At 37.7% G+C, this 20,232-nt stretch overlaps 1 protein-coding gene across 10 annotated transcripts in view; it reads left to right on the top strand.

The window, feature by feature from the left end:
- Rufy3 (RUN and FYVE domain containing 3) overlaps window positions 1–20,232 on the top strand; it is a 76,568-nt gene that overhangs the window by 39,875 nt on the left and 16,461 nt on the right. For 8 of the 10 annotated variants that reach the window (XM_090343460.1, XM_090343461.1, XM_090343463.1 and 5 more), the window contains 9 exons: window positions 6,670–6,843; window positions 8,497–8,614; window positions 10,551–10,652; window positions 12,223–12,346; window positions 13,307–13,368; window positions 14,811–14,876; window positions 16,321–16,390; window positions 18,422–18,514; window positions 19,061–19,144. In XM_090343460.1, coding sequence (XP_090199586.1) covers window positions 6,670–6,843; window positions 8,497–8,614; window positions 10,551–10,652; window positions 12,223–12,346; window positions 13,307–13,368; window positions 14,811–14,876; window positions 16,321–16,390; window positions 18,422–18,514; window positions 19,061–19,144 — 893 coding nt within the window. The remainder of the gene's footprint in view (window positions 1–6,669; window positions 6,844–8,496; window positions 8,615–10,550; window positions 10,653–12,222; window positions 12,347–13,306; window positions 13,369–14,810; window positions 14,877–16,320; window positions 16,391–18,421; window positions 18,515–19,060; window positions 19,145–20,232) is intronic. The other 2 variants (XM_090343462.1, XM_090343468.1) reach the window with 1 other exon arrangement.

The following is a 20,232-nucleotide window of genomic DNA, read 5'->3' as shown; positions in this document are numbered from 1 at the left end:
TGTATGTTAAACAAACCTTGAGTTCTGGTATGAATCCCACTTATATTTTTGCATGTTGCTAGTTGGTTTTTCATTATTTTGTTGAGGATTTTTATATTTACAAAGTCATAAAGAATATCACTGTTTATGTTTCTCTTTGATTTTGGTCTCCAGAAAATACTGACCTTACTGGATGAATTGGAGAGTTCCTTCCTTTTCTGTTCTGTTGAATAGTTTATGGAGGATTGCTGTTCATTATTGAAGTGATTGGTAGATTTCTGTACTTAGACAATCTATTCCTAGTCTATTCTGTGCAGATTCTTTGTGTGAGAACTTGGATCCTCAGATGTCAGCCTCCTTAGTAGCTAAATTACAGGCATAAGCCACTTGCACCTAGTGTAAAATTTAAATTTCTGATACTATACCTTATATTAAAATTTTCAGTGACTACACCATGAACCTAGTAACCCTAGTTGCTCAGGAGGCTGAAATTTTAGGATCTTGGTGTAAAGCCAGCTGAGCTGAGAAAGTATGAGCAAAAGGCCAGAGGTGTAGCTGTTGTTCAAGGGGTAGAGAACTAGCCTTGAGGGGGGAAAAAAAAAAAAAGCTGTAGGAGAGTACCCAAGCCCTGAGTTAAAGCCCAGAATGGGGAAGGCTAAACTCCTTCAGAAAGTTCCTGAACACAATCTATACTTGTTTTGTCACATGCTCAACATTTACGTATGTGCATCATAACCTCTTGGTGGCTTTTAGTTCTGTTTTTCTAAATATGTTCTTTCATAGTTCTGTGCTTTTACCTTATCTATTCATCCCCTTCATGACTATTTTGACTCCTGCCTTATCTCACTAATATATTTTTTAATATATTTTTCATTGTAATTAATAGAAGGGTTACATAGTGTTTGCCAGATAAATGGTGCCTTAATTCCCACACATTGATACCCTTTCACGTCGTGGTCCCCATTTCCCTTCCCCCTCCCCCACTCCTCATCTTGTTCCCCCCCCCTTCCCTATCCAATTTCAGGTAACCAAATACAATTATATCCGATATATCAGGTAACAAAGTGAGATAGTGTAACGATATGAGATAACCAAGGGACAGTAGAAGTGATGAGAGATAAGATAGTGCCTTAAGAACAACAATGATTAATTATATGGCTTATGTTCACATCATATTTTAAATGACAAGTTTAACACACTAATGTATTTTTGTTCTTTAAGATTGAATTTAAGTGTGTTATTCTGAGAACTCACAGACATATACCTACCCCTTTGATTTGAAGGAAAACTAAGGTGTTCGTTTGATATGTTACTCATGAATATTCCCATAGTACCTCGTGTACCTCTTGCTGCAGTGTACTAGCAGTGCATCTGACTTTCCCAGAGAAGCATCCAATGGGAGAAATTATATTTATAGCCTTCTTGAAAGCCTAAGTTGATGTAATGTCTACTATCTTAGCCTTCAAAATAAAGGACATTTGATTTCATAGAAAGTGTATATTTCAGTCCAAGAGTGTGGCCTAGTGGTAGCTTACTTGCCTTGCATGCATGAAGCCCTGGGTTCAATTCCCCAGAACCACATACACGGAGAAAGCCAAAAGTGGTGCTGTGCCTCTAGTGGCAGAGTGTTAGCCTTGAGCAAAAAGTGTCCAAGGACAGTGCCAAGCCCTGAGTTCAAGCCCCAGTTCTGACAAAAAAAAAAAAGTGTAAATTTCTCTCTCTCTCTCTCTCTCTCTCTCTCTCTCTCTCTCTCTCTATATATATATATATATATACATCTCTCTATATATGTATGACATATCTAGATATCTAGATATCGGTATCTATATATGAGAGAGAGAAAGACAGAGAGAGGAGAGAGTGTTCAGCATAAAAATAATTTATGCCATAATGAAATAAATCAAATTGTATGGTTAATATACACAAAAAGAACAATTAATTATTCCGCATGAAATAAAATTAATCTTTGTCCAAGATTACAAAGTTTATCCTGAAATTCAAATATTCACTGTGCCCCATTCTATTCTCTTAAATTCCTTATTAGATTGGATACAGAGTAAGCATTCTTATAGCAGAATCCACTTTAGTACCTTGGTATTCCTAGTATTAAACACTAGAGCTAGTATGTAGATGTTTGCTCTTTTTTTCTGAGAAGAAAAATAACTGGAAAGTGGTCCTGTGGCTCAAGTGGTAGGGCGGTAGTATTGAGCTGAAAAGCTCAGGGACAGCGCCCAGGCTCACACTTCAATCCCCATGACTGACCAAAAAAAATGGGGGCGGGGGGGGAAAGTAACTGAATGAAAGTTCAGTATCGAATTAATAGGTGATAAATGTAAGAACTATGAAAATTATAAACAATCATTATTTCTTAGGAAAAGATATGCGTAATAGTGTTGTGTAAAATGTGTTTTTTGATAGAGGACTAGGCATAGTACTCAGGACATTATACATGCTATGCAATCACTCTACCCACTGAGCTACACCCCCAGATAGAAATTTAGGTTTTGACCAATCCCTTTCTAGCTGAACGCCTATAATCCTAGCTACTCAGGAGGCTGAGATCTGAGGATCAAGGTTCAAAGCCAACCTGGGAATAAAAGGAACTAAAACTCTTATCTCTAATTAACCTCTAGAAAATGAGAAGTGGGGTTTGACTCAAGGGTAGGGCGGTAGCCTTGAGCTGAAGAGCTCAGGGACAACCCCCAAGCCCAGGGTAGGGCAGTAGCCTTGAGCTGAAGAGGTCAGGGACAGCACCCAGGCCGAGTTCAAGCCCCATGACCCACTAAAACAACAAAAAAAGGTTATACATTATAACACTTCTTAAAACCTTCTATAGTTAAAAATACAAAATACATAAAAATGATTATGTGTTATAAGTGTTTGGCTTAATATATTTTTACATACTACCCATTCTCAAATAGCCAAGATCCTAATCTACACCAAATTGGCACAAGACTTTACCTGCTTCTCAGAAGTCACATGTGCTCATATCACATAGCCCTTTGTACACATAGATTAACTCTAGTATCATTATTGAGAAGAAAAGAACACTTGTTTAGCAAGTATTAAGACTTGATTTCAAACCTTAGTACCATAAGAAAAGGAAAAAAATTATCTTCGTCTATAACAAATTAAGTTAATGATTTATAATGTTTATTTCAGTAACCTCTATTTTTCACAATGTAGTGAAAAAGTAATTCATTTTAAAGTACTAGTCATAGTGTATATTTAATTTTTAAGTATTGAGTAGTTCACTTTTGTTTTTAAGGTCTTAAGAGTAATAGTCAAATTACCTTACTTTTTGTTTGGCTTATTTGATTCTTAGCATATATCATATATAGATATCTAGATATAGATCTATCGATAGTATACTATCGATAGTATCTATACTATCTATCGATAGATCTATCTAGATAGCTAGATCTATATATGAAAGTGAGATATATCTACATGATATATCATATATATGATATATAAATATCCTCACAGGATATTTAGTGATGTCCTGAGAAATTTTGGGATGTCACTAGAAGATGTTACTGACTTCTAGTGGATAAAAATGTTTAACTGGTTCACAGAACAGCCCACCATAATTATGTAGATTAAAATTATGTAGATTAAAATGTCAGTAGTGGGGCCAGGAGCGTGGCCTACTGGTAGAATGCCTGCCTTAGCATGCACAAAGCCCTGGATTCTATTCCTTGGTACCACATGCACAGAAAAGGCCGGAAGTGGTACTGTGGGTCAAATGGTAGAATGCAAGCCTTGAGAAAGCGCAAGGACAGTGCCCAGTCCCTGAGTTCAAGCCCCAGAACTGGCAAAAAAAATAAAAAATATATATATATCAATAGTTCCAAAGTTGACAAAAGTATCTTCTGAAAATGGAAACATTTATATTTGTTGTAAATATGTTTAAATATGTAAATATGTTTAAATAAATTATAACATCACATTAACGAAGTTTAAGATGACAGAAGCTTTATTCTAATAGACACTAGTTTATCTTTCTCTAGCCCATGTACCTTGGTCCCTAACCAAAGTCTTAAACATTTTTGCTACTGACTCCAAGAACAAAATGAGACCATGCAGCATGGTAAAAGTTCATCACCACTTCTGGGAAAATGTGATATTTCTTCTTAATCTAGTTCTTCCCCTGGGACTACTCAGTAGGATCAAATCAGGTTAGAATCTGCGACTAATGGCATTACTCACTTTTGTTACTACTTCCCGAATTTCTGATCTTCAAGCTTGAAGCCAGCAATTGTTAGGCACAGGCTATTTAACTTAAAAGTCTCTTGCCATTTACTTCTCAGTTTTAGGAAGATTCCAGTATCTACAAACATTCATATCTACATTCCCAAGGAAAAAAAATTGCCTAAGCCACACACACTGGCAAATTCCTGTGCCATATAATGAGGTACTGTCTAAAAAGTAATTAGCTAATTAATTAGTAAAATATCGCCTAAAAAAGACAATGCCACAAACTAAGATTTGTGTAGTTAAAACTGTCCCTAAGCTTATTAGTTTTGAATGTGATTAGTTTAGAAATTGTTCTTTTAACTGCTCAGCTATGACAGCTATATAAATGAAACCAATCACGGGATAAATTTCATAAAATAATCTCAGTTTTACAAGTAGATGATAGTGGTCAAGCACAGTGTTTAGAGTTGGCTGAGTGTCTATCATTGATCACTGGCTGCGCCGTGGGTCAGCCACAATAATTTGAGAGGCATAGGATAGAATGTGACTTGGCCAGAGTCAGACAAGAGTTGGTGCAGAGCAGCTGAGACCACATATTTTTCTTCCTTGTAAAATGACTCTACTGTTGGCTGTTACATAGCTGCTGCTGCAACAGTTGCTGCTTCTTTCTGCTTCCTTCTTCCTTCCTCTTCTTTCTGCCATTCCTGGGGCTTGAACTCAGGGTCTGAGCTCTGTCCTTGGGCTTTCTCAAATCTAGAACTTGAGTCTATTACTTGAGCCACGGCACCACTTCTGGCTTTTCTATGTATGTGGTGCTGAGGAATCCAACCCGGGTCTTTGTGCATGCTAGGTAAGCACTCTAGGACTAGACCAAATTCCCAGGCCTACATAGCTTCTTATAAAAAGCAGGGAAGATAAATAAGGAGTAGGCGACAGTCCACCTAGCCTTTTCTGAGTTCTATCAGATTAAATGTAATGCTTAGTTCTTTTCTTCAAACACTGTATCTCTGTGCTTGGGAATGCTACACACTGCTGAATCTTAAAAACTTGGGAGTAGGGCCGAGAGTTTGGCCTAGTGGTAGAGTGCTTGCCTAGCATGCACGAAGACCCGGGTTCGATTCCTTGGCACCACATACAAAGAAAAAAAGTCAGAAGTGGTGCTGAAGCTTAAGTGGTAGAGCTCTAGCCTTGAGAAAGTCCAAGGACAGTGCTCAGGCCCTGAGCTCAAGCCCAGGACTAGCAAAAAAAAAAAAAAAACTTGGGAGTAGCTGAGCACCAGTGGCTCATATTTATAATCCTAACTACTGAGGAGACTGACCTTTGAAGATCAAGATTTAGTTAGCTGGGACAGACAAATCTTTGAAATTCTCATCTCCAGTTTTTCAGCAGAAAGCTAAAAGTGGAGGTATAGTTTAAGTGGCATATTGTCAACCTTGGGTGAAAGAGTACAGCAAGATCAGGAGGTTTGAGACCAGCACAAAACACACCATAACAAAACAAAACAAAAATGCTTGGGAGTGAGCCCTGGATGTAGTGGCATACATCCTAGCATTTGGGAGGCTGGGGCAGGAGGATCATGAGTTTAAGGCCAGCTAGGGCTACATAGTGAGACCTGTTTAAAAAAAACAAAACAAAACAAAATAATAATAACACCAGTAAAGGTAGAGGGGAGTTAAATTCTGGTACTGCATTATACTAGTGTGAATGCTTAGTTTAGTAAAACTGGTGTTAAGTGCAAATTAACTAAGTATCTTGTATGCTTAGTGCAGTTTGTTTAAGCACTTTATCCTTTTTCCTACCCACTGACTTGGTTTTAGAGCACCCGTGAACTGCAGAGAACAAAGTGGTAGGCAGGAGTGGGAGCAGAGGGGCCTGTGTACACATGGTACAGCAGGGAACTGTGATGGACACAAGGATAGGGTCGCAGCAGGAGTGGTAGTGAGAATATTAAAAGACTTTTTAAGGCTTAAGAGTTGATAAAAGGGCCACAAGTGCGGCCTAGTGGTAGATTGCTTGCCTAGCATGCACAGAGCCCTGCGTTGATTCCTTGGTACACAGAGAAAGCTGGACGGGGTACTGTGGCTCAGGTGGTAGAGCACTAGCCTTGAGAAAGCTGAAGGACAGTGCCCGAACTCTGAGTTCAAGCCTGGATAGGAAGAAAGGAAGGAAGAAAGGGAGGGAGGGAGGGAGGAAAAAGGAAAGGGGGAGGAAGGGAGGGAGGGAAAAGAGAGAGAGAAGAGGGAGAGGGAGAGAGAGGGAAAGAGAGATTCTTAAGGGACAGTGATGTCTTTTTTTCACAATGAACATGTGGTCAAGAAGAATATAACTAATGGTATAGTTTAGTGCTACTTCCTTAGCTAATGACGAATCATCAATGACTTCACCTTTGTATAACTTGCTCCATGTAATGTCAACCTAGTGACCTTAAATTCCATTTGACCATGTACTGTTTCCAGTAACCAGGTTTCATCCTCTCCCCTTTGGCTGTAGATCCTAATTATCTCATGGCTAATGAACGCATGAACCTGATGAACATGGCCAAGCTGAGTATCAAAGGCCTGATTGAATCAGCCCTAAACCTGGGAAGGACTCTGGACTCTGACTATGCACCCCTCCAGCAATTTTTTGTGGTGATGGAGCACTGTCTAAAACATGGTTTAAAAGGTAGGATATGGGAAGTGGCACTGTGGCTCAAGGGGTAGAGGAGTAGTCTTGAGCTGAAGAGCTCAGGGACAATACTTAGACCCAGAGTTGAAGGTCCACGACCAATCAAAAAAAAAAAAAAGGTAGGATATGGTCTCAAAAACTACAAATATGCATGCAACTAACAGTTAAAAGATAAAGTACTTCTTGTGCAGCCAAAAAGAATCTTGGATTAATATTATTACATAGGAATTCGACCTATATGTGAAAGTTTATGGCTGGCTTAAAGGGCTTTCAGGCCTCAATGAAACAGGTAAAATGTATTGGGAAAATGGCAATTGCATCTAATTGATAGCTTTGCCTAGATGGAACATGACTTGCCCAGGATCCAGTGAATCTAGAAGGAGCAGCTGCAGTGTTTCATGACTTGCTTCAGAGCTCTTTTCACTTAACCATTAGCTTTCCAGTCAGGACCTGGTCTTTCATACCATCGCGTTTTCTTTCCTCTCTTCCCAATAGTCAGTTTTGAAAACAAGTCTTTTCCATTGGACTGTTCTGTTCACTCATAACCTAATGCGGCTTTGTTGTCATTGTTGTTGTGTTGTAGTTTGTGTGCGTGTGTATTCTTTTTAAGGATCACTAGACAGTTTTTGTTTGTTTGTTTGTTTTTTTGTGGGTTCTGGGGCTTGAACTCAGGACCTGGACACTATTCCTGAGCTTCTTTTGTTCAAGGCTAGTACTCTACCACTTGAGCCACAGTGTCATTTACAGATGGCTCTGAGTAATTTAGAGTCCTACAGATTTTCCTGCCTGGACTAACTTTGAACCATGATCCTTTGAGTAGCAAAGATTATAGGCATAAGTCACTAGTACCAGGACCTCTTAGTTTTAAGTACTAAATTGTTAAAATGTTATTGTATTACTAGTTCTGCCTAAGAGGGAAGGATTAAGTCTTGAGAAGTATAGAATTTTGTATTTTCATAAACTTTTATCTCTTCTAAAAGCATGAATAATTGGAAAACTGTCTAGTACAGCTCAGCTGGGTGCAGTGGCTACTCAGGGGCTGAGACCTGAGAACCAAGGTTCAAAGCCAGTCTGGGTTATCTCATATTATTACAGTATCTCACTTTGTTATCTGATATATTGGATTTATTTGTATTTGGTTATTTGAAATTGGATAGGGAAGGGGGGAAAACCAAGAGGGGGGGAGTAGAGGGGAGGGTAATGGGGACCAAGACATGTGAAAGGGTATCAATATATGTGAATTAATGCACCTTCTATCTGGCAAATATCATGTAACCCTTTTATTAATTACAATAAAAATATTTAAAAAAAAAAAAAAGAACCAAAGGCTCTTATCTCCAGTTAACCTCTAGGAAAACGGGAAGTGGGGCTTGGCTCAAGCATAGGGTGGTAACCTTGAGCTGAAGAGCTCAGAGACAAGGCCCAGGCTGAGTTCAAGCCCCATGACCCACAAAAAACAAACAAAAAAACTGTCTAGTGACCTAGAATTAGATCCCTAAAAAGAATATCGACTAGATGGAAGGATGTGAATGTGTGAAAAGTCGGGGAGAGTGGGAGAAACAGACAGCTACAGAGAGAAAGCCAGGGTGTTAAGGGAGCTTTTATATTTTAAAAAATATTGAGATACTACTTTGTTTATGTTGTCTTTAGCGAAGAAAACTTTTCTTGGACAAAATAAATCCTTCTGGGGTCCTCTTGAACTTGTGGAAAAACTAGTCCCAGAAGCTGGAGAAATAACAGCAAGTGTTAAAGATCTTCCAGGACTTAAGTAAGTCTCAAGTTGAATTCTACTTCAAGAAAAAAATTCTTATTATTTTTTGAAATAAATAATAATAATAAATAAAAATAATAATGCCCACTATCATTTTATAACAATCTAAATGTATAATGTTCTTTTGAATAATGTTATGAGAGAACTATTACAATTTTTGAAATGTATGCCCTTAATGGATAATTCATCTAATTGAGGTTGTCTTTATGTTAAAATACCACACATTTCCCTTTTTTTGCCAGTCCCAGGGCTTGCACTCAGGGCCTGGGCACTGTCCCTAAGCCTCTCTACACTCAAAGCTAGAGCTCTACCACTTGAGCCCCAGCACCACTTCCAGCTATTTCTGTGTATATGGTACCAAGGAATTGAACCCAGGGCTTCATGCATGCTAGTCAAGCACTCTACCACCAGGCCATGCTCCTGGCCCAAAATATTTCCTCTGTTTGAAACACTTGTGAGAATCATTTAGTAATAAGTCACAAAAATTTGATCTGAGAGGGTAGCATACTTAACTTGACTTCAGGAGAAAAATGTCATTGACAGTGGTTGAGAGCCAGATTAAAACAGCTGCCAACATTGAAGCAAGAGAAACTTACCATATTATAATTTATTTTGTAATCTGTTCTTATCAATAGATGAATACATCCAGAAATCCTCAATATACAGGTCATTCAGACTTTAGTTATCACCAGTCTGTTGCTTTATTTAGTACAAATATTTTATTTTATTGATACATGTCACTTATTATCACTACTATGAACAGCTTGTTGTCTTTTAATTTTCCTATTAAACTTGTAAATTAAAAAAAAAAAACAGCTGCCAAATTCTGTAATCCTAGCTACTCATGAGACTAAGCTCAATTGGAGAGTCATAGTTTGAAACCAACCCAGGCAGGAAAATCTGTGAGACTCTTCCAGCTGAGGTAGGAAAACCCATGAGGCTTGTTACCTCCAGTTAACCACCAGAAAACTGGAACTGGAGCTAGGCTCAGAGTGGTAGAGTGCTAGTTTTAAGCTAAAGAGCCCAAGCCCACAGTTCAAGTCCCATAAATGACATAAGAAATAAACAAAGGCAATATTCTTAGACATGGAGGGGAAAAAAACAATAGCTGCCAAGTAGTATCTACAACTGGCCTTTACTTGATGAAAGTGTAGTGATAAAACTTTAATCAGAGGCTTACATTGTCTGAGTACATATTCATGTTTAAATAATTTTTTTTGGCCATTCCTGAGGCTTGAACTCAGGGCCTGGGCACTGTCTTTGGACACTTTTTGCTCAAGGCTAAGACTTTGCAACTTGAGCCACAGAGCCAGTTCTGTTTTTTCTGTGTACGTGGTTCCAGGGAATCGAACCCAGGGCTTCATGCATGCTAGGAAAGCATGCTACCACTAGGCTACGCTTCTGGCCCAATCATATTTAAATACTTTTTTATCCACATTTAACTGATTATTTATTTATTAGTGATAAATTGAAGGAACATTTCCAATTGGACTTCCTAGGCATCTTCCACTTGTTGTCACATTTAGTCACTGGGTCTCACTGTCCCATATAGAATTCCCTGCAGGCTGGTATGGTGGGAAGGGTGGCAGGGAACATATTAGTACATTCCTTACTCTGGGAAACCACTGACAAGAGCAGGTGACTATGTTCTACATATATCTATATCTATATGTATATAGATAGATAAATATGTGTGTGTGTGTGTGTATTGACATGCTTGAGCTTGTACTCAGGGTCGGAGTACTGTCCTTGAGCACTATTGCTCAAGGTTAGCACTCTGCCACTTGAGTACCACTTCTAGCTTTTTCTTTTTATGTGATACCAAGGAATCAAACCCAGGGCTTTGTGTATGCTAGACAAGCACTCTACCACTAGGCCACACTCCTGGCCCTTCACTTGTATTCTTAATGTTTTAGTTTCTATCTTCTTGTAGGACCCCAGTAGGCAGAGGAAGAGCCTGGCTTCGATTGGCATTAATGCAAAAGAAACTTTCAGAATATATGAAAGCTTTGATCAATAAGAAGGAGCTTCTCAGGTACAAACATCTTCATGAACTTTTTTCTCTTCTTGATGTGTTCTTTACCATATGTGAAAGTTAAACTACATAAATTTATTATTTCTATGTCAAAATCAGGTGACTCCCAACCATTTCAATACTTATTACTATACTTCACAAACATATCTCAAATGGATGTGGTATATGTGGTCCTTTTTTAATATTTCCAGAAAAGCAGGGAAGGCTTTTGATACTTTAGCATGTATCCAAGCTTAGTAAGACAAGAAGTTGACATGTAGCACACAAAAATATTTCCAGAAGCATTCTAAATCTAAAGCCTGCCTGCATTTCATAGTGACACCTTTTTCTTCAGGGGGATGGGGTCGGGGGGAAGGAGGGAGGGCACTGGGGAGGTAGGAGATACTTCTCTGCTTCTGTAAATATTCATATAGTGGGATATTCTTAGGAGAGGATCACAAAGGTTCAATGCTATGTGCATATGATCTTATGAAATAATATGTACTGAAATGAACTCAAAGAAATGGAAACAAGAGTTTTTTGGTTTTGTTTTGCCAGTCCTAGGGCTTGAACTCAGGGCCTGGATACTGTCCTTGGACACTTTTTGCTCAAGGCTAGTGCTCTGTCACTTGAGCCTCAGCACCACTTCCAGCTTTTTCTGTGTATGTGGTACCAAGAAATCAAACCCAAGGCTTCATGCATGCAAGACAAGCACTCTACCTCTAGGCCACACTCTCAGCCCTAGGAGTTTATTTTCCATGATTGCTGTTTTTGTTTTGCCTACCTTTGTCTTGTTTGTAAATTTATCTGTTTGGGGTGGGTACAGTGGAGGACACAGAGACAGGATGGGACAGACGGTGAACAAATGCTGCAGTGATATTCACTGAATACTATGTTGGAAATGAGCTATACAAGTTTTGGGTGGGGAAGGGAGGAAAAAAACTGGGAGAAAGTGAGGGGAAGAGAAATAGAAAGAAATATAATTCAAGGAAATATTATCTTTAACTGAGTTACATAACCATAACCCCTCTGTATATCACCTTTACAATATCAATTACATATATATATATATAGGGGCTGGGAGTTTGGCCTAGTGGGAGAGTGCTTGCCTAGCATACATGAAGGGGATTCAATTCCTCGGTACCACATACATATAAAAAAGCCAGAAGTGGTGCTGTGGCTCAAGTGGTAGAGCACTGGGCCTTGAGAAAGCCTAAGGACAGTGCTCAGGCCCTGATTTCAAGCCCTGGGACTGCCAGAAAAAAAATTATATATATAGAATGTTTGCCTAGCATTCTTAAGCACCTGGGTTCAAGGTTCAATATTACCCCCCAAAATATAAAGTCTGAGTGCTTACTTCAACCACACTGTCATTTGGTGCACATCTTTTTAAGCCAGAGCATCTCTAATCTCTAATGTATTCTTATGCCTATTACCTATTTTCTTCATTTTTCATTTCATTTTTTCTTTAATTCCATTATCATAGAGGACCATGTAAATACATAAGGCCGTGTTTTTCTCTCCTTGCATCAATATTCTATCACCAGATTTTTAAGTTGTATTGAAGAGTTTTCTGTGAATTTCATTACAGTGAATTCTATGAGCCCAATGCCCTCATGATGGAAGAGGAAGGAGCCATAATTGCTGGTTTGTTGGTGGGTCTCAATGTCATCGATGCCAATTTCTGTATGAAAGGAGAAGATCTGGACTCTCAGGTACAGGAACCATATTCGTTTAACCAGATGCTGAGTTCTGTTCTGTCAAGATTTGAATTGATTAGGGATTGTTCACCAAGTTAGAGGAGATGCTGAGGGTCATAAATCCACAAACTTTCATTTCAATATGAATATAAAAAAAATCAGATTTTTGTCTTGCTGAATTTTCAAATTCTCAACTTGGCTGTCACCTCTGGGACTAAATAATGGTTAATAGTGAAGGCTCAAGCTAACTCTTAGTTTCAAATTCTTTCTCATTTTCTACTAAGATACTGTAATTAGTGTGTGTGTGTGTGTGTGTGTGTGTGTGTGTGTGTGTGCTTTTAGATCACTTGATTTAATGTGTAGATTTAAAAAAATTTAAGATTATTTTGGGTAATTAAGGAATAGTGTGTTCACTTAAAACAGAACCTTAGAGTAATTGCTCAGTAAATAAAGATCCTGCTTTCATTGTGATTATTTCTTGTCCCCTATGTATGAAATACCATGATGATTTCATTACATTTTACTCAGGAAAAATAGTATAGTATGATTCAAAGTTTTTAAATATATCACAAAATGATAGTCTTGGGAAAATAAACATCTATGCAGCAATGAAAGTTCAAAAGACTAGACGCAAGTGCTAGCAATTTTCATCTTGGAATGGTTGAAACTATGCATATGTTACTCCTAATGTAAATATAAATTCAGTATCAGAATGCCTGAAGTAAGTAAAGAAAAAGAAACTTTAAAGCCTATTTATAATAAGTCATGATCTGGTCTCCTAACCCTATTAACTTAATCTTGATTTTCCTTAACTTGTCAAATCTTGACTGTATTCACAGTAAAACATTATTAACTACTATAAATTCTTGGTAATTTTATTTCCATATTATTATTATGAGGACCTAGGAAGAAACAATGTATTAAACTTTGGAAAAAGTATATAGTTTTATATTAAATTCTGAAAATTCTCTTTAGGTTGGAGTTATAGATTTTTCCATGTATCTCAAGGATGGAAACAGCAGTAAAGGTAGTGAAGGGTATGTATAAATAAATTTAGTTTCTTTTTTTTTCTCTGATACTGTTTCTTTTTCTTTAGTACTGTTTAAAGTTTATGTAAATATTGGGCCAGTAATGTGACCTAGTGGTAGAGTGTTCACCTAGCATGCATGAAGTTCCCCAGCATTCAATTCCTCAGTACCACAGATACAGAGAAAGCTGGAAGTAGTGCTATGGCTCAAGTGGGAGAGTGCCAGCCTTGAGCAAAAAGTGTCCAAGGACAGTGCCCAGGCTCTGAGTTCAAGCCCAGGACTGGCAAAAAGAAAAATTATGTAAATATTAACATAATAGACTTGCCAAAAGAAGTCTCTTTGATAAGTTTTATTATTCTTCCAGAAATATTAGAAATGTTCACCTGACAAGAAGATTTTATCTGTAAATGTGTTAGTAAATATAAAACATTTTACCTATACCCTAAGATATTAAGGTAGCTGTAACAGAATTTTGTTTTTTTGTGGTTTCTTGAGACCAAGTAGCTTAGCAAGGCTGGCCTAAAAATCTTGATCCTCCTCAGCCTCTGAAGTGCTAGGATTGCATATATGTACCACCACGCTCCACCTGATGAGGGCCCTATTAATGCACGTTTACTTTTATTTTTATTTCTGGGTGTGTGTGTAGTATGGGTTTTAAACTGGTCAGGGTCTCATTCTTCCTTGCTAGCTAAACTGTTTACCACTTGAAAACCAGCCCTCTTTTGCTTTAGCTTTGTTTTGCATTTTGGGAGTTGTTATTTTTTAATTTAATTTATTTGTTTATTTATTTTTGGGCCAAGACAGTCTTGTCCCACTGTTCTCCTACTGATGCTTCCTGTTATGCTGGGATTACAAGGGTGAAGCACAATATGCAGCTTGTGTTGCTGTGATTTCTCACTAACTTTTTCCTTGGGTTGATCTTGAACTCTGATCTACCCAGTCTCTACCTCTCAAGTAACTTGGATTCAAGCATGAGCCACTGCATTTGGCTATTTTACTTTTTTATCATTTCATTCTATTTGGGGGGAAGAGGTTAGGAAAGTTCTGGAGCTTGAACTGGCGCTTGGGTGCTGTGCCTGAGTTTTTTTGCTCAAGGCAAGTGCTCTACTACTTGAGCCACGTTTCTACTTTCAGGTTTCCTATGGGTAATTGGAGACAAGAGTTTCATGGACTTTCATGCCTTGGCTGGCTCCAAACTACAATCCTCAGGTCTCATTTCCTAAGTAGCTAGGATTACAGGCCACTAGTGCCTGGCTTCTATTCTATTTTTAAACTTTTGAGTCTCTTGTTGATTTGTGCAAGTGGTCATACAGCAAATCTATCTTCTGGCTCAGTGTATCAATGCCCCAGTTCTCTTGTCATGTTTTATAAAAAGTTGGGACTTCAAAAATCATGATATTTCTTATGTCATTTACTCCATTTCTATTTTCTGTCTTTGACTTTTCATCTAGGGATGGTCAGATTACTGCAATTCTGGACCAGAAGAACTATGTAGAAGAACTCAACAGACATTTGAAGTAAAGAATGAATAAATATTCTTTTACTGGGGTTTTACTGAAGGAGAGGGGAAATGTAAAACAGTGATCAACAAGGATATATTCAGATAACACTTGGCAAATAGGTATATAAGTCCTGCTTGCCAAGCATAGAGTATGGATAATAAACTAGATAAATGGATTTCAGTTTTGGTGACCTTTAGTAAAAAGCAGTAAAGATTACTATGAAATTATATAGTCCTTATAGCAAAATTAATACATTCAATCAAGAATTTTAAAATACATGTCATATAGTTGCAACTGGCAGTCTTATGTGTTAAATCCATGAGTGGTTTACCACTTATTCATCAAGATAGTCACTCTAGATTCATCATATCATTTGCTACCTTAATTTCTCAATTAATACATTGAATTGATAGCATTAATTCCCTCTCTCTTCATCATCCTTTCTATTTACAGAGTACCAAATATTTTTAAAACACGCTAAAGCATGAAGTTTCCTCTGTCCTAAAGAAAGCAATTCAAAAGCTAATGATAGCTGGGGGTGTAGCTCAAGTGGCAGAGAAGTTGCCTAGCAAACATGAAGCTCTGTGTTCAATCCCCAATACTGAAGCCCTTTATGTCCTTGTAATTGTAAAGACTACTGAATATTTCAAAGAATGATTAATACATCCATTAACAGTTATCTTGTTTAGATTGTAGACTTTTCATAGGTTCCATTATAAATGCCATTTAAGACTTTTACATGAGTATTAATACAAATTTTGAGTAGTTTTAGTTCTAGCTAACAAATTCAAGAACAGTTTGAGTCAATTTTCTCTGAGAACCATAAACTAATTATGACAATAATGAAAGCTCTCAGCCAAGCAAAGACACTCTTACAATTAACAAATATAAACCTGACTCTACTATGTACTTTTCCTATGTCTTAATTTCTTTGTCTGTACTTCAGATACCTAACATATTAGGTGTTGAAATGAACAATTGAAACAATACAAGTAAAATAATTTGGAAGAATTAGTGGTGCATGTAAACAGTCTGTGTAACTTGTTATTGTCATATATAGGTAAGCCTGAAAATTTGCATTGTAGTACACCAGCTTTTATTCTGTTGAACAAATAGTGAATATAATTTCTAGGACCAAAGACTTAAGACATTATTAAGTTAAGGCTAACAGGGGCTGGGAATGTAGCTTATTGGTAGAGTGCTTGCCTAGCGTGCATGAAGCCCTGGGTTTGATTCCTCAGTGCTGCATAAACAGAAAAGGCTGGAAGTAGCACTGTGTCTCAAATGGTAGAGTGCAAGGCCAACGCAGCCTATTGTACACGCTCAGTGCCCACAAGTTTACCCAGAAATAGAGACATTAGAAAATGAATGATAAAACATGATATGTGTTTAAAAAGGAAAACATACGATATTGTTATTCTTCAAAGGGATCATAGTGGGGTTTTTCTTCTTTTTGTAGTGCTACTGTAAACAACCTTCAGACAAAAGTAGACACATTAGAAAAAGCAAACACTAAACTGACTGAAGAGGTAAGTATATGGAAAATTCTTACTAAAATATTTAACAATGTGCAATAGTAGAACCAGTCATTTCTGTGAAATATTGGAAATGATTTGATTTTTCAGATGTCTACTTTAGTATATAACTCCTTGTTCTGATAGGCCAATTGGCTTATCCTAGACTCTCATTTTCTTAGTTGGACTACATAGGCATATTAACCTGGCTAATCAAGTATCTTTTGTGTGAAATTTTTATCTGAGCAAGTCTGTAGTAAGTAATTAGCATATAGCCATGATTCTCACTGTTTATTTCTTCAACAAACATTTTAAGCATCATTTATGTACTATGTGTTCTAGACTGGCAAGCTCAGAACCCCTTATGTTATTTTTTTCCTTGGGACAGATAAGCAGCACTGGGCAGAAGTGCTGATCTCTGCTTACGTGCATGTGATTTACACGTGCTCCTGACTTAAGTCAGTCACTTGACTTTTAAGAGGCCCCGTTTCCTCACTGGCATATGAGGGTACTTATACTTCCCCTTTCAATCTCGTAATTATTCTGAACATCTGATATGATTGTAAATGTAAAAACCTTTAGAAAAGTCTCTGAAACAAGAAGAGGAAAAAAAAAATAGACTGAAGACCTTCATGCCATCTTGCCTGACTTCTTCCTTCAAGTCTGGCTCTGAACAACTTGAGTCATACATCTCCTTCCAGCCTTATGTTTTGTCTGATTACTAAAGACATTCTTTCCTCAAAGAAGGCTAAGTTAGTGGCCACTGTGGCTCATACCTATAGTCCTAGCTACTTAGGAGGGTAAGATATGAGGATCCCCATTCAAAGCCAATTGGGGCAGGAAGGTCCATGAGACTAATCTCTAATCTCCAGTTAACCACCAGAAAACTGGAAGGAGCTGTGGCTTAAAGTGACAGAGCATTAGCCTTGAGCAAAAGAGCTGAGGCACAGTGCCCAGGCCCTGAGTTCAAGTCCCCAAGACCAACAAAGCTACAGATCTTTTTTTTCAATAGATCAGATTCATTAAATTCTCTCTTTTTTTTTTTTTAATTTTTTTTTTGTCAGTTGTGAGGCTTGAACTGTGGGACTGGGTGTGGTCCCTGAGCTCTTCAACTCAAGGCTACTGCCCTACCTCTTAAACCACAATACCACTTTCGGTTTTCTAGCAGTTAATTGCCACTGCGCCCAGCTATTTCTTTCTTTCTTTCTTTCTTTCTTTCTTTCTTTTTTTTGTGGGTCATAGGGTGCTGTCCCTGAGATCTTGAGCTCAAGGCTACCGCCCTACTCCTGGGCCTGGGTGCTGTCCTTGTGCTCTTCTGCTCATGGCTACCTCCCTATCTTGGAGCTAAGCCCCACTTCCCATTTTCTAGAGGTTATTTGGAGATAAGAGTCTCAGGTTCTTTTGTGCCCGGGCTGGCTTTGAACCTTGATTCTCAGATCTCAGCCTCTAGAGTAGCTAAGATTACAGGTATGAGCCACTGCGCCCAGCTAGATTTGTTAAATTCTTAACTAAAATTATCCATATTTCAAAGACTGTACTTTCTTTTTCTAATTATAATGGTTCCAATAGATACCATCAGATTTTTTTTTTTTTTTAAGAAGGAGGTCAGTCCTGGGACTTGCATTCAGGAACTATATACTATCCCTGAGATTCTTTTGCTCAAGGCTCGCTCTCCACAACTTGAGCCATAGCTTCACTTGCAGTTTTTTTTTTGTTAATTGGAGATAAAAAATCTCACAGACTTTACTGGCTTTGAACCACACTTCTCAGATCTCAGCATCTAGAGTAGCTAATATGAAATGTCTTATGAGGGTTCACATGATTCCCATGAAGTGGCTTTTTTATTAAAAAGAAATAGCTATTCTTACTCAACAATCATCTGTTAACATCTAGCCATAGAAAAGAAATTTCACATCCTATGAATAGGCATGATGACAGAAGGCTGAGGCAAAAGAATGAACATGAAAATGATGGCCTCACAAATCAAAAACAATTTCCAACTCAGTTAATAAAAGAATAAAATATAAATAAAACTTACATCAACAGCTTGCTGTTGCAAACAACAGAATCATTACCCTGCAAGAAGAAATGGAACGAGTTAAAGAAGAAAGCTCATACATACTGGAATCCAATCGCAAGGTAAGTTTTCACTGGATGCATAACATTCATAGAGAGGGCATGTTAGTATGTGAGCAATAAGGAGTCTGTAGAGGGTCACAGGCATTTGCACACATCAATCACATGGTCTCTTCCTAGCCTCCCTGTATAACAGAGGTTTGGAGAGGCTATGTTTTCTTCCCTTCAGTACTTTCTAGTTTTACTGCCACTTACGTGTTTAGACCTCAGTAGAGTCTAATTTCATTTCCTGTTTTTATGTGCTAATAATTTTTTACTGCATCCAGGAGTTAGCCTTCTGATACAAAGAATTATTTTCACATTATGTTACTGTTATTTAGAAGTGGTACCACTACACCCAGGTATTATGCTTTCCCATAGGATCTCTGCCTTCCTAATAGCCAGGATTACAGGCTTAAGTGATAAACTGGACTTCAGTTTTGTTTTGTTTTATTGTTCTAATTCATTTTTGTTTGCTTTACTAAATAATAATAATTTAGTATCCATTATTTATATGCATTATTTAAGCCATTTAACTTATTGAAGAATGCACTATTTTATCTATTCAAGGGTCCTAAGCCAGACAGAACTACAGAAGGACAAGCACTAAGTGAAGCAAGAAAGCACTTAAAGGAGGAGACACAATTACGACTGGTAAACTCTGCTTAAGTTCTAGTAGCTCATGGAAAACATGGAAAGGTTCTAGCCTACTCAGAGGTGGAAAGGTACTAGCCTACTTAGAGATGTCATCTGATAGACAGTGATTGCATTTTTATAAATTTTATAAAATTATTTATGGCTCTTTTCAGCATTCCCCGTAATGCTTTCTCTTGATCCATTTTCTGATTGTCCACAACAGCATTAAGATTTTCCAGTCTTTATTTCCTTGGTTTTAAAGTCCTCATTTCTGCAATAATTCTGCAATAATAATGTGTCCCTTTGAGGCAGGTAGCTGTTCCTCCCTTACTAAGAATCATAAATATAGAGTTATATGCTTATTATATGCTTTACTTCTAAATTTATTCTTTTTTTTTTTTAGTCAGTTGTGGGGCTTGAACCCTGGGCCTGGGCATTGTCCCTGAGCTCTTCAGCTCAAGGCTGCTGTCCTACCCCTTAAGCCACAGCACCACTTCCTGTTTTCTGGTGGTTGGAGATAAGAGTCTCACGAAGGGAGTTTCCTGCCCAGGCTGGCTTTGAACCTCAATTCTCAGATCTCAGCCTCTTGATAGCTAGGATTACAGGCATGAGTCACCAGTGCCCGGCCTAAATTTATTCTTGATCTTAGATGTAAATAAAAAAATTTATCACCCAGCATTATTCTTGTGGTTTTTTAGAAATTAAAACACACACACATATGTATGTTTATAAGAATGAATATACTTGTCCAGGTATTATCAGTATCCTGTGGTATTTGCATATTAACTTTTCTTGAAGCACACACTGTGACTAATAAAAGGATCACTCGTAGTATTGCTAAGAATGAGAAAAATCATAACAAAACACTCCCCCATATTACACTAATGCAAGTACACCAATATAAAAATGCATGGGAAACAATTTAGTACGGGTGTTTTAATTTTACAAAAAAGATATAACAGAAGTTCAGGTTTCCTGAAAATGCAAGTTAATTACCATGTCCACTAAAGAATTAATATTTAGCCAGGCTGTGTGGCTCACGCCTGTAATACTTGCTACTCAAGAGGCTGAGATCTGAGTATCAAGGTTCAAAGTAAGCCCAGGAA

Source organism: Megascapheus bottae, chromosome 13, assembly GCF_031878675.1.
Source record: "Megascapheus bottae isolate mThoBot1 chromosome 13, mThoBot2.hap1, whole genome shotgun sequence".
Classification (NCBI taxonomy): Eukaryota; Metazoa; Chordata; class Mammalia; order Rodentia; family Geomyidae; genus Megascapheus; species Megascapheus bottae.
Note: the sequence above shows the minus strand (reverse complement) of the source record. Positions and strands in the feature narration are given on the sequence as shown.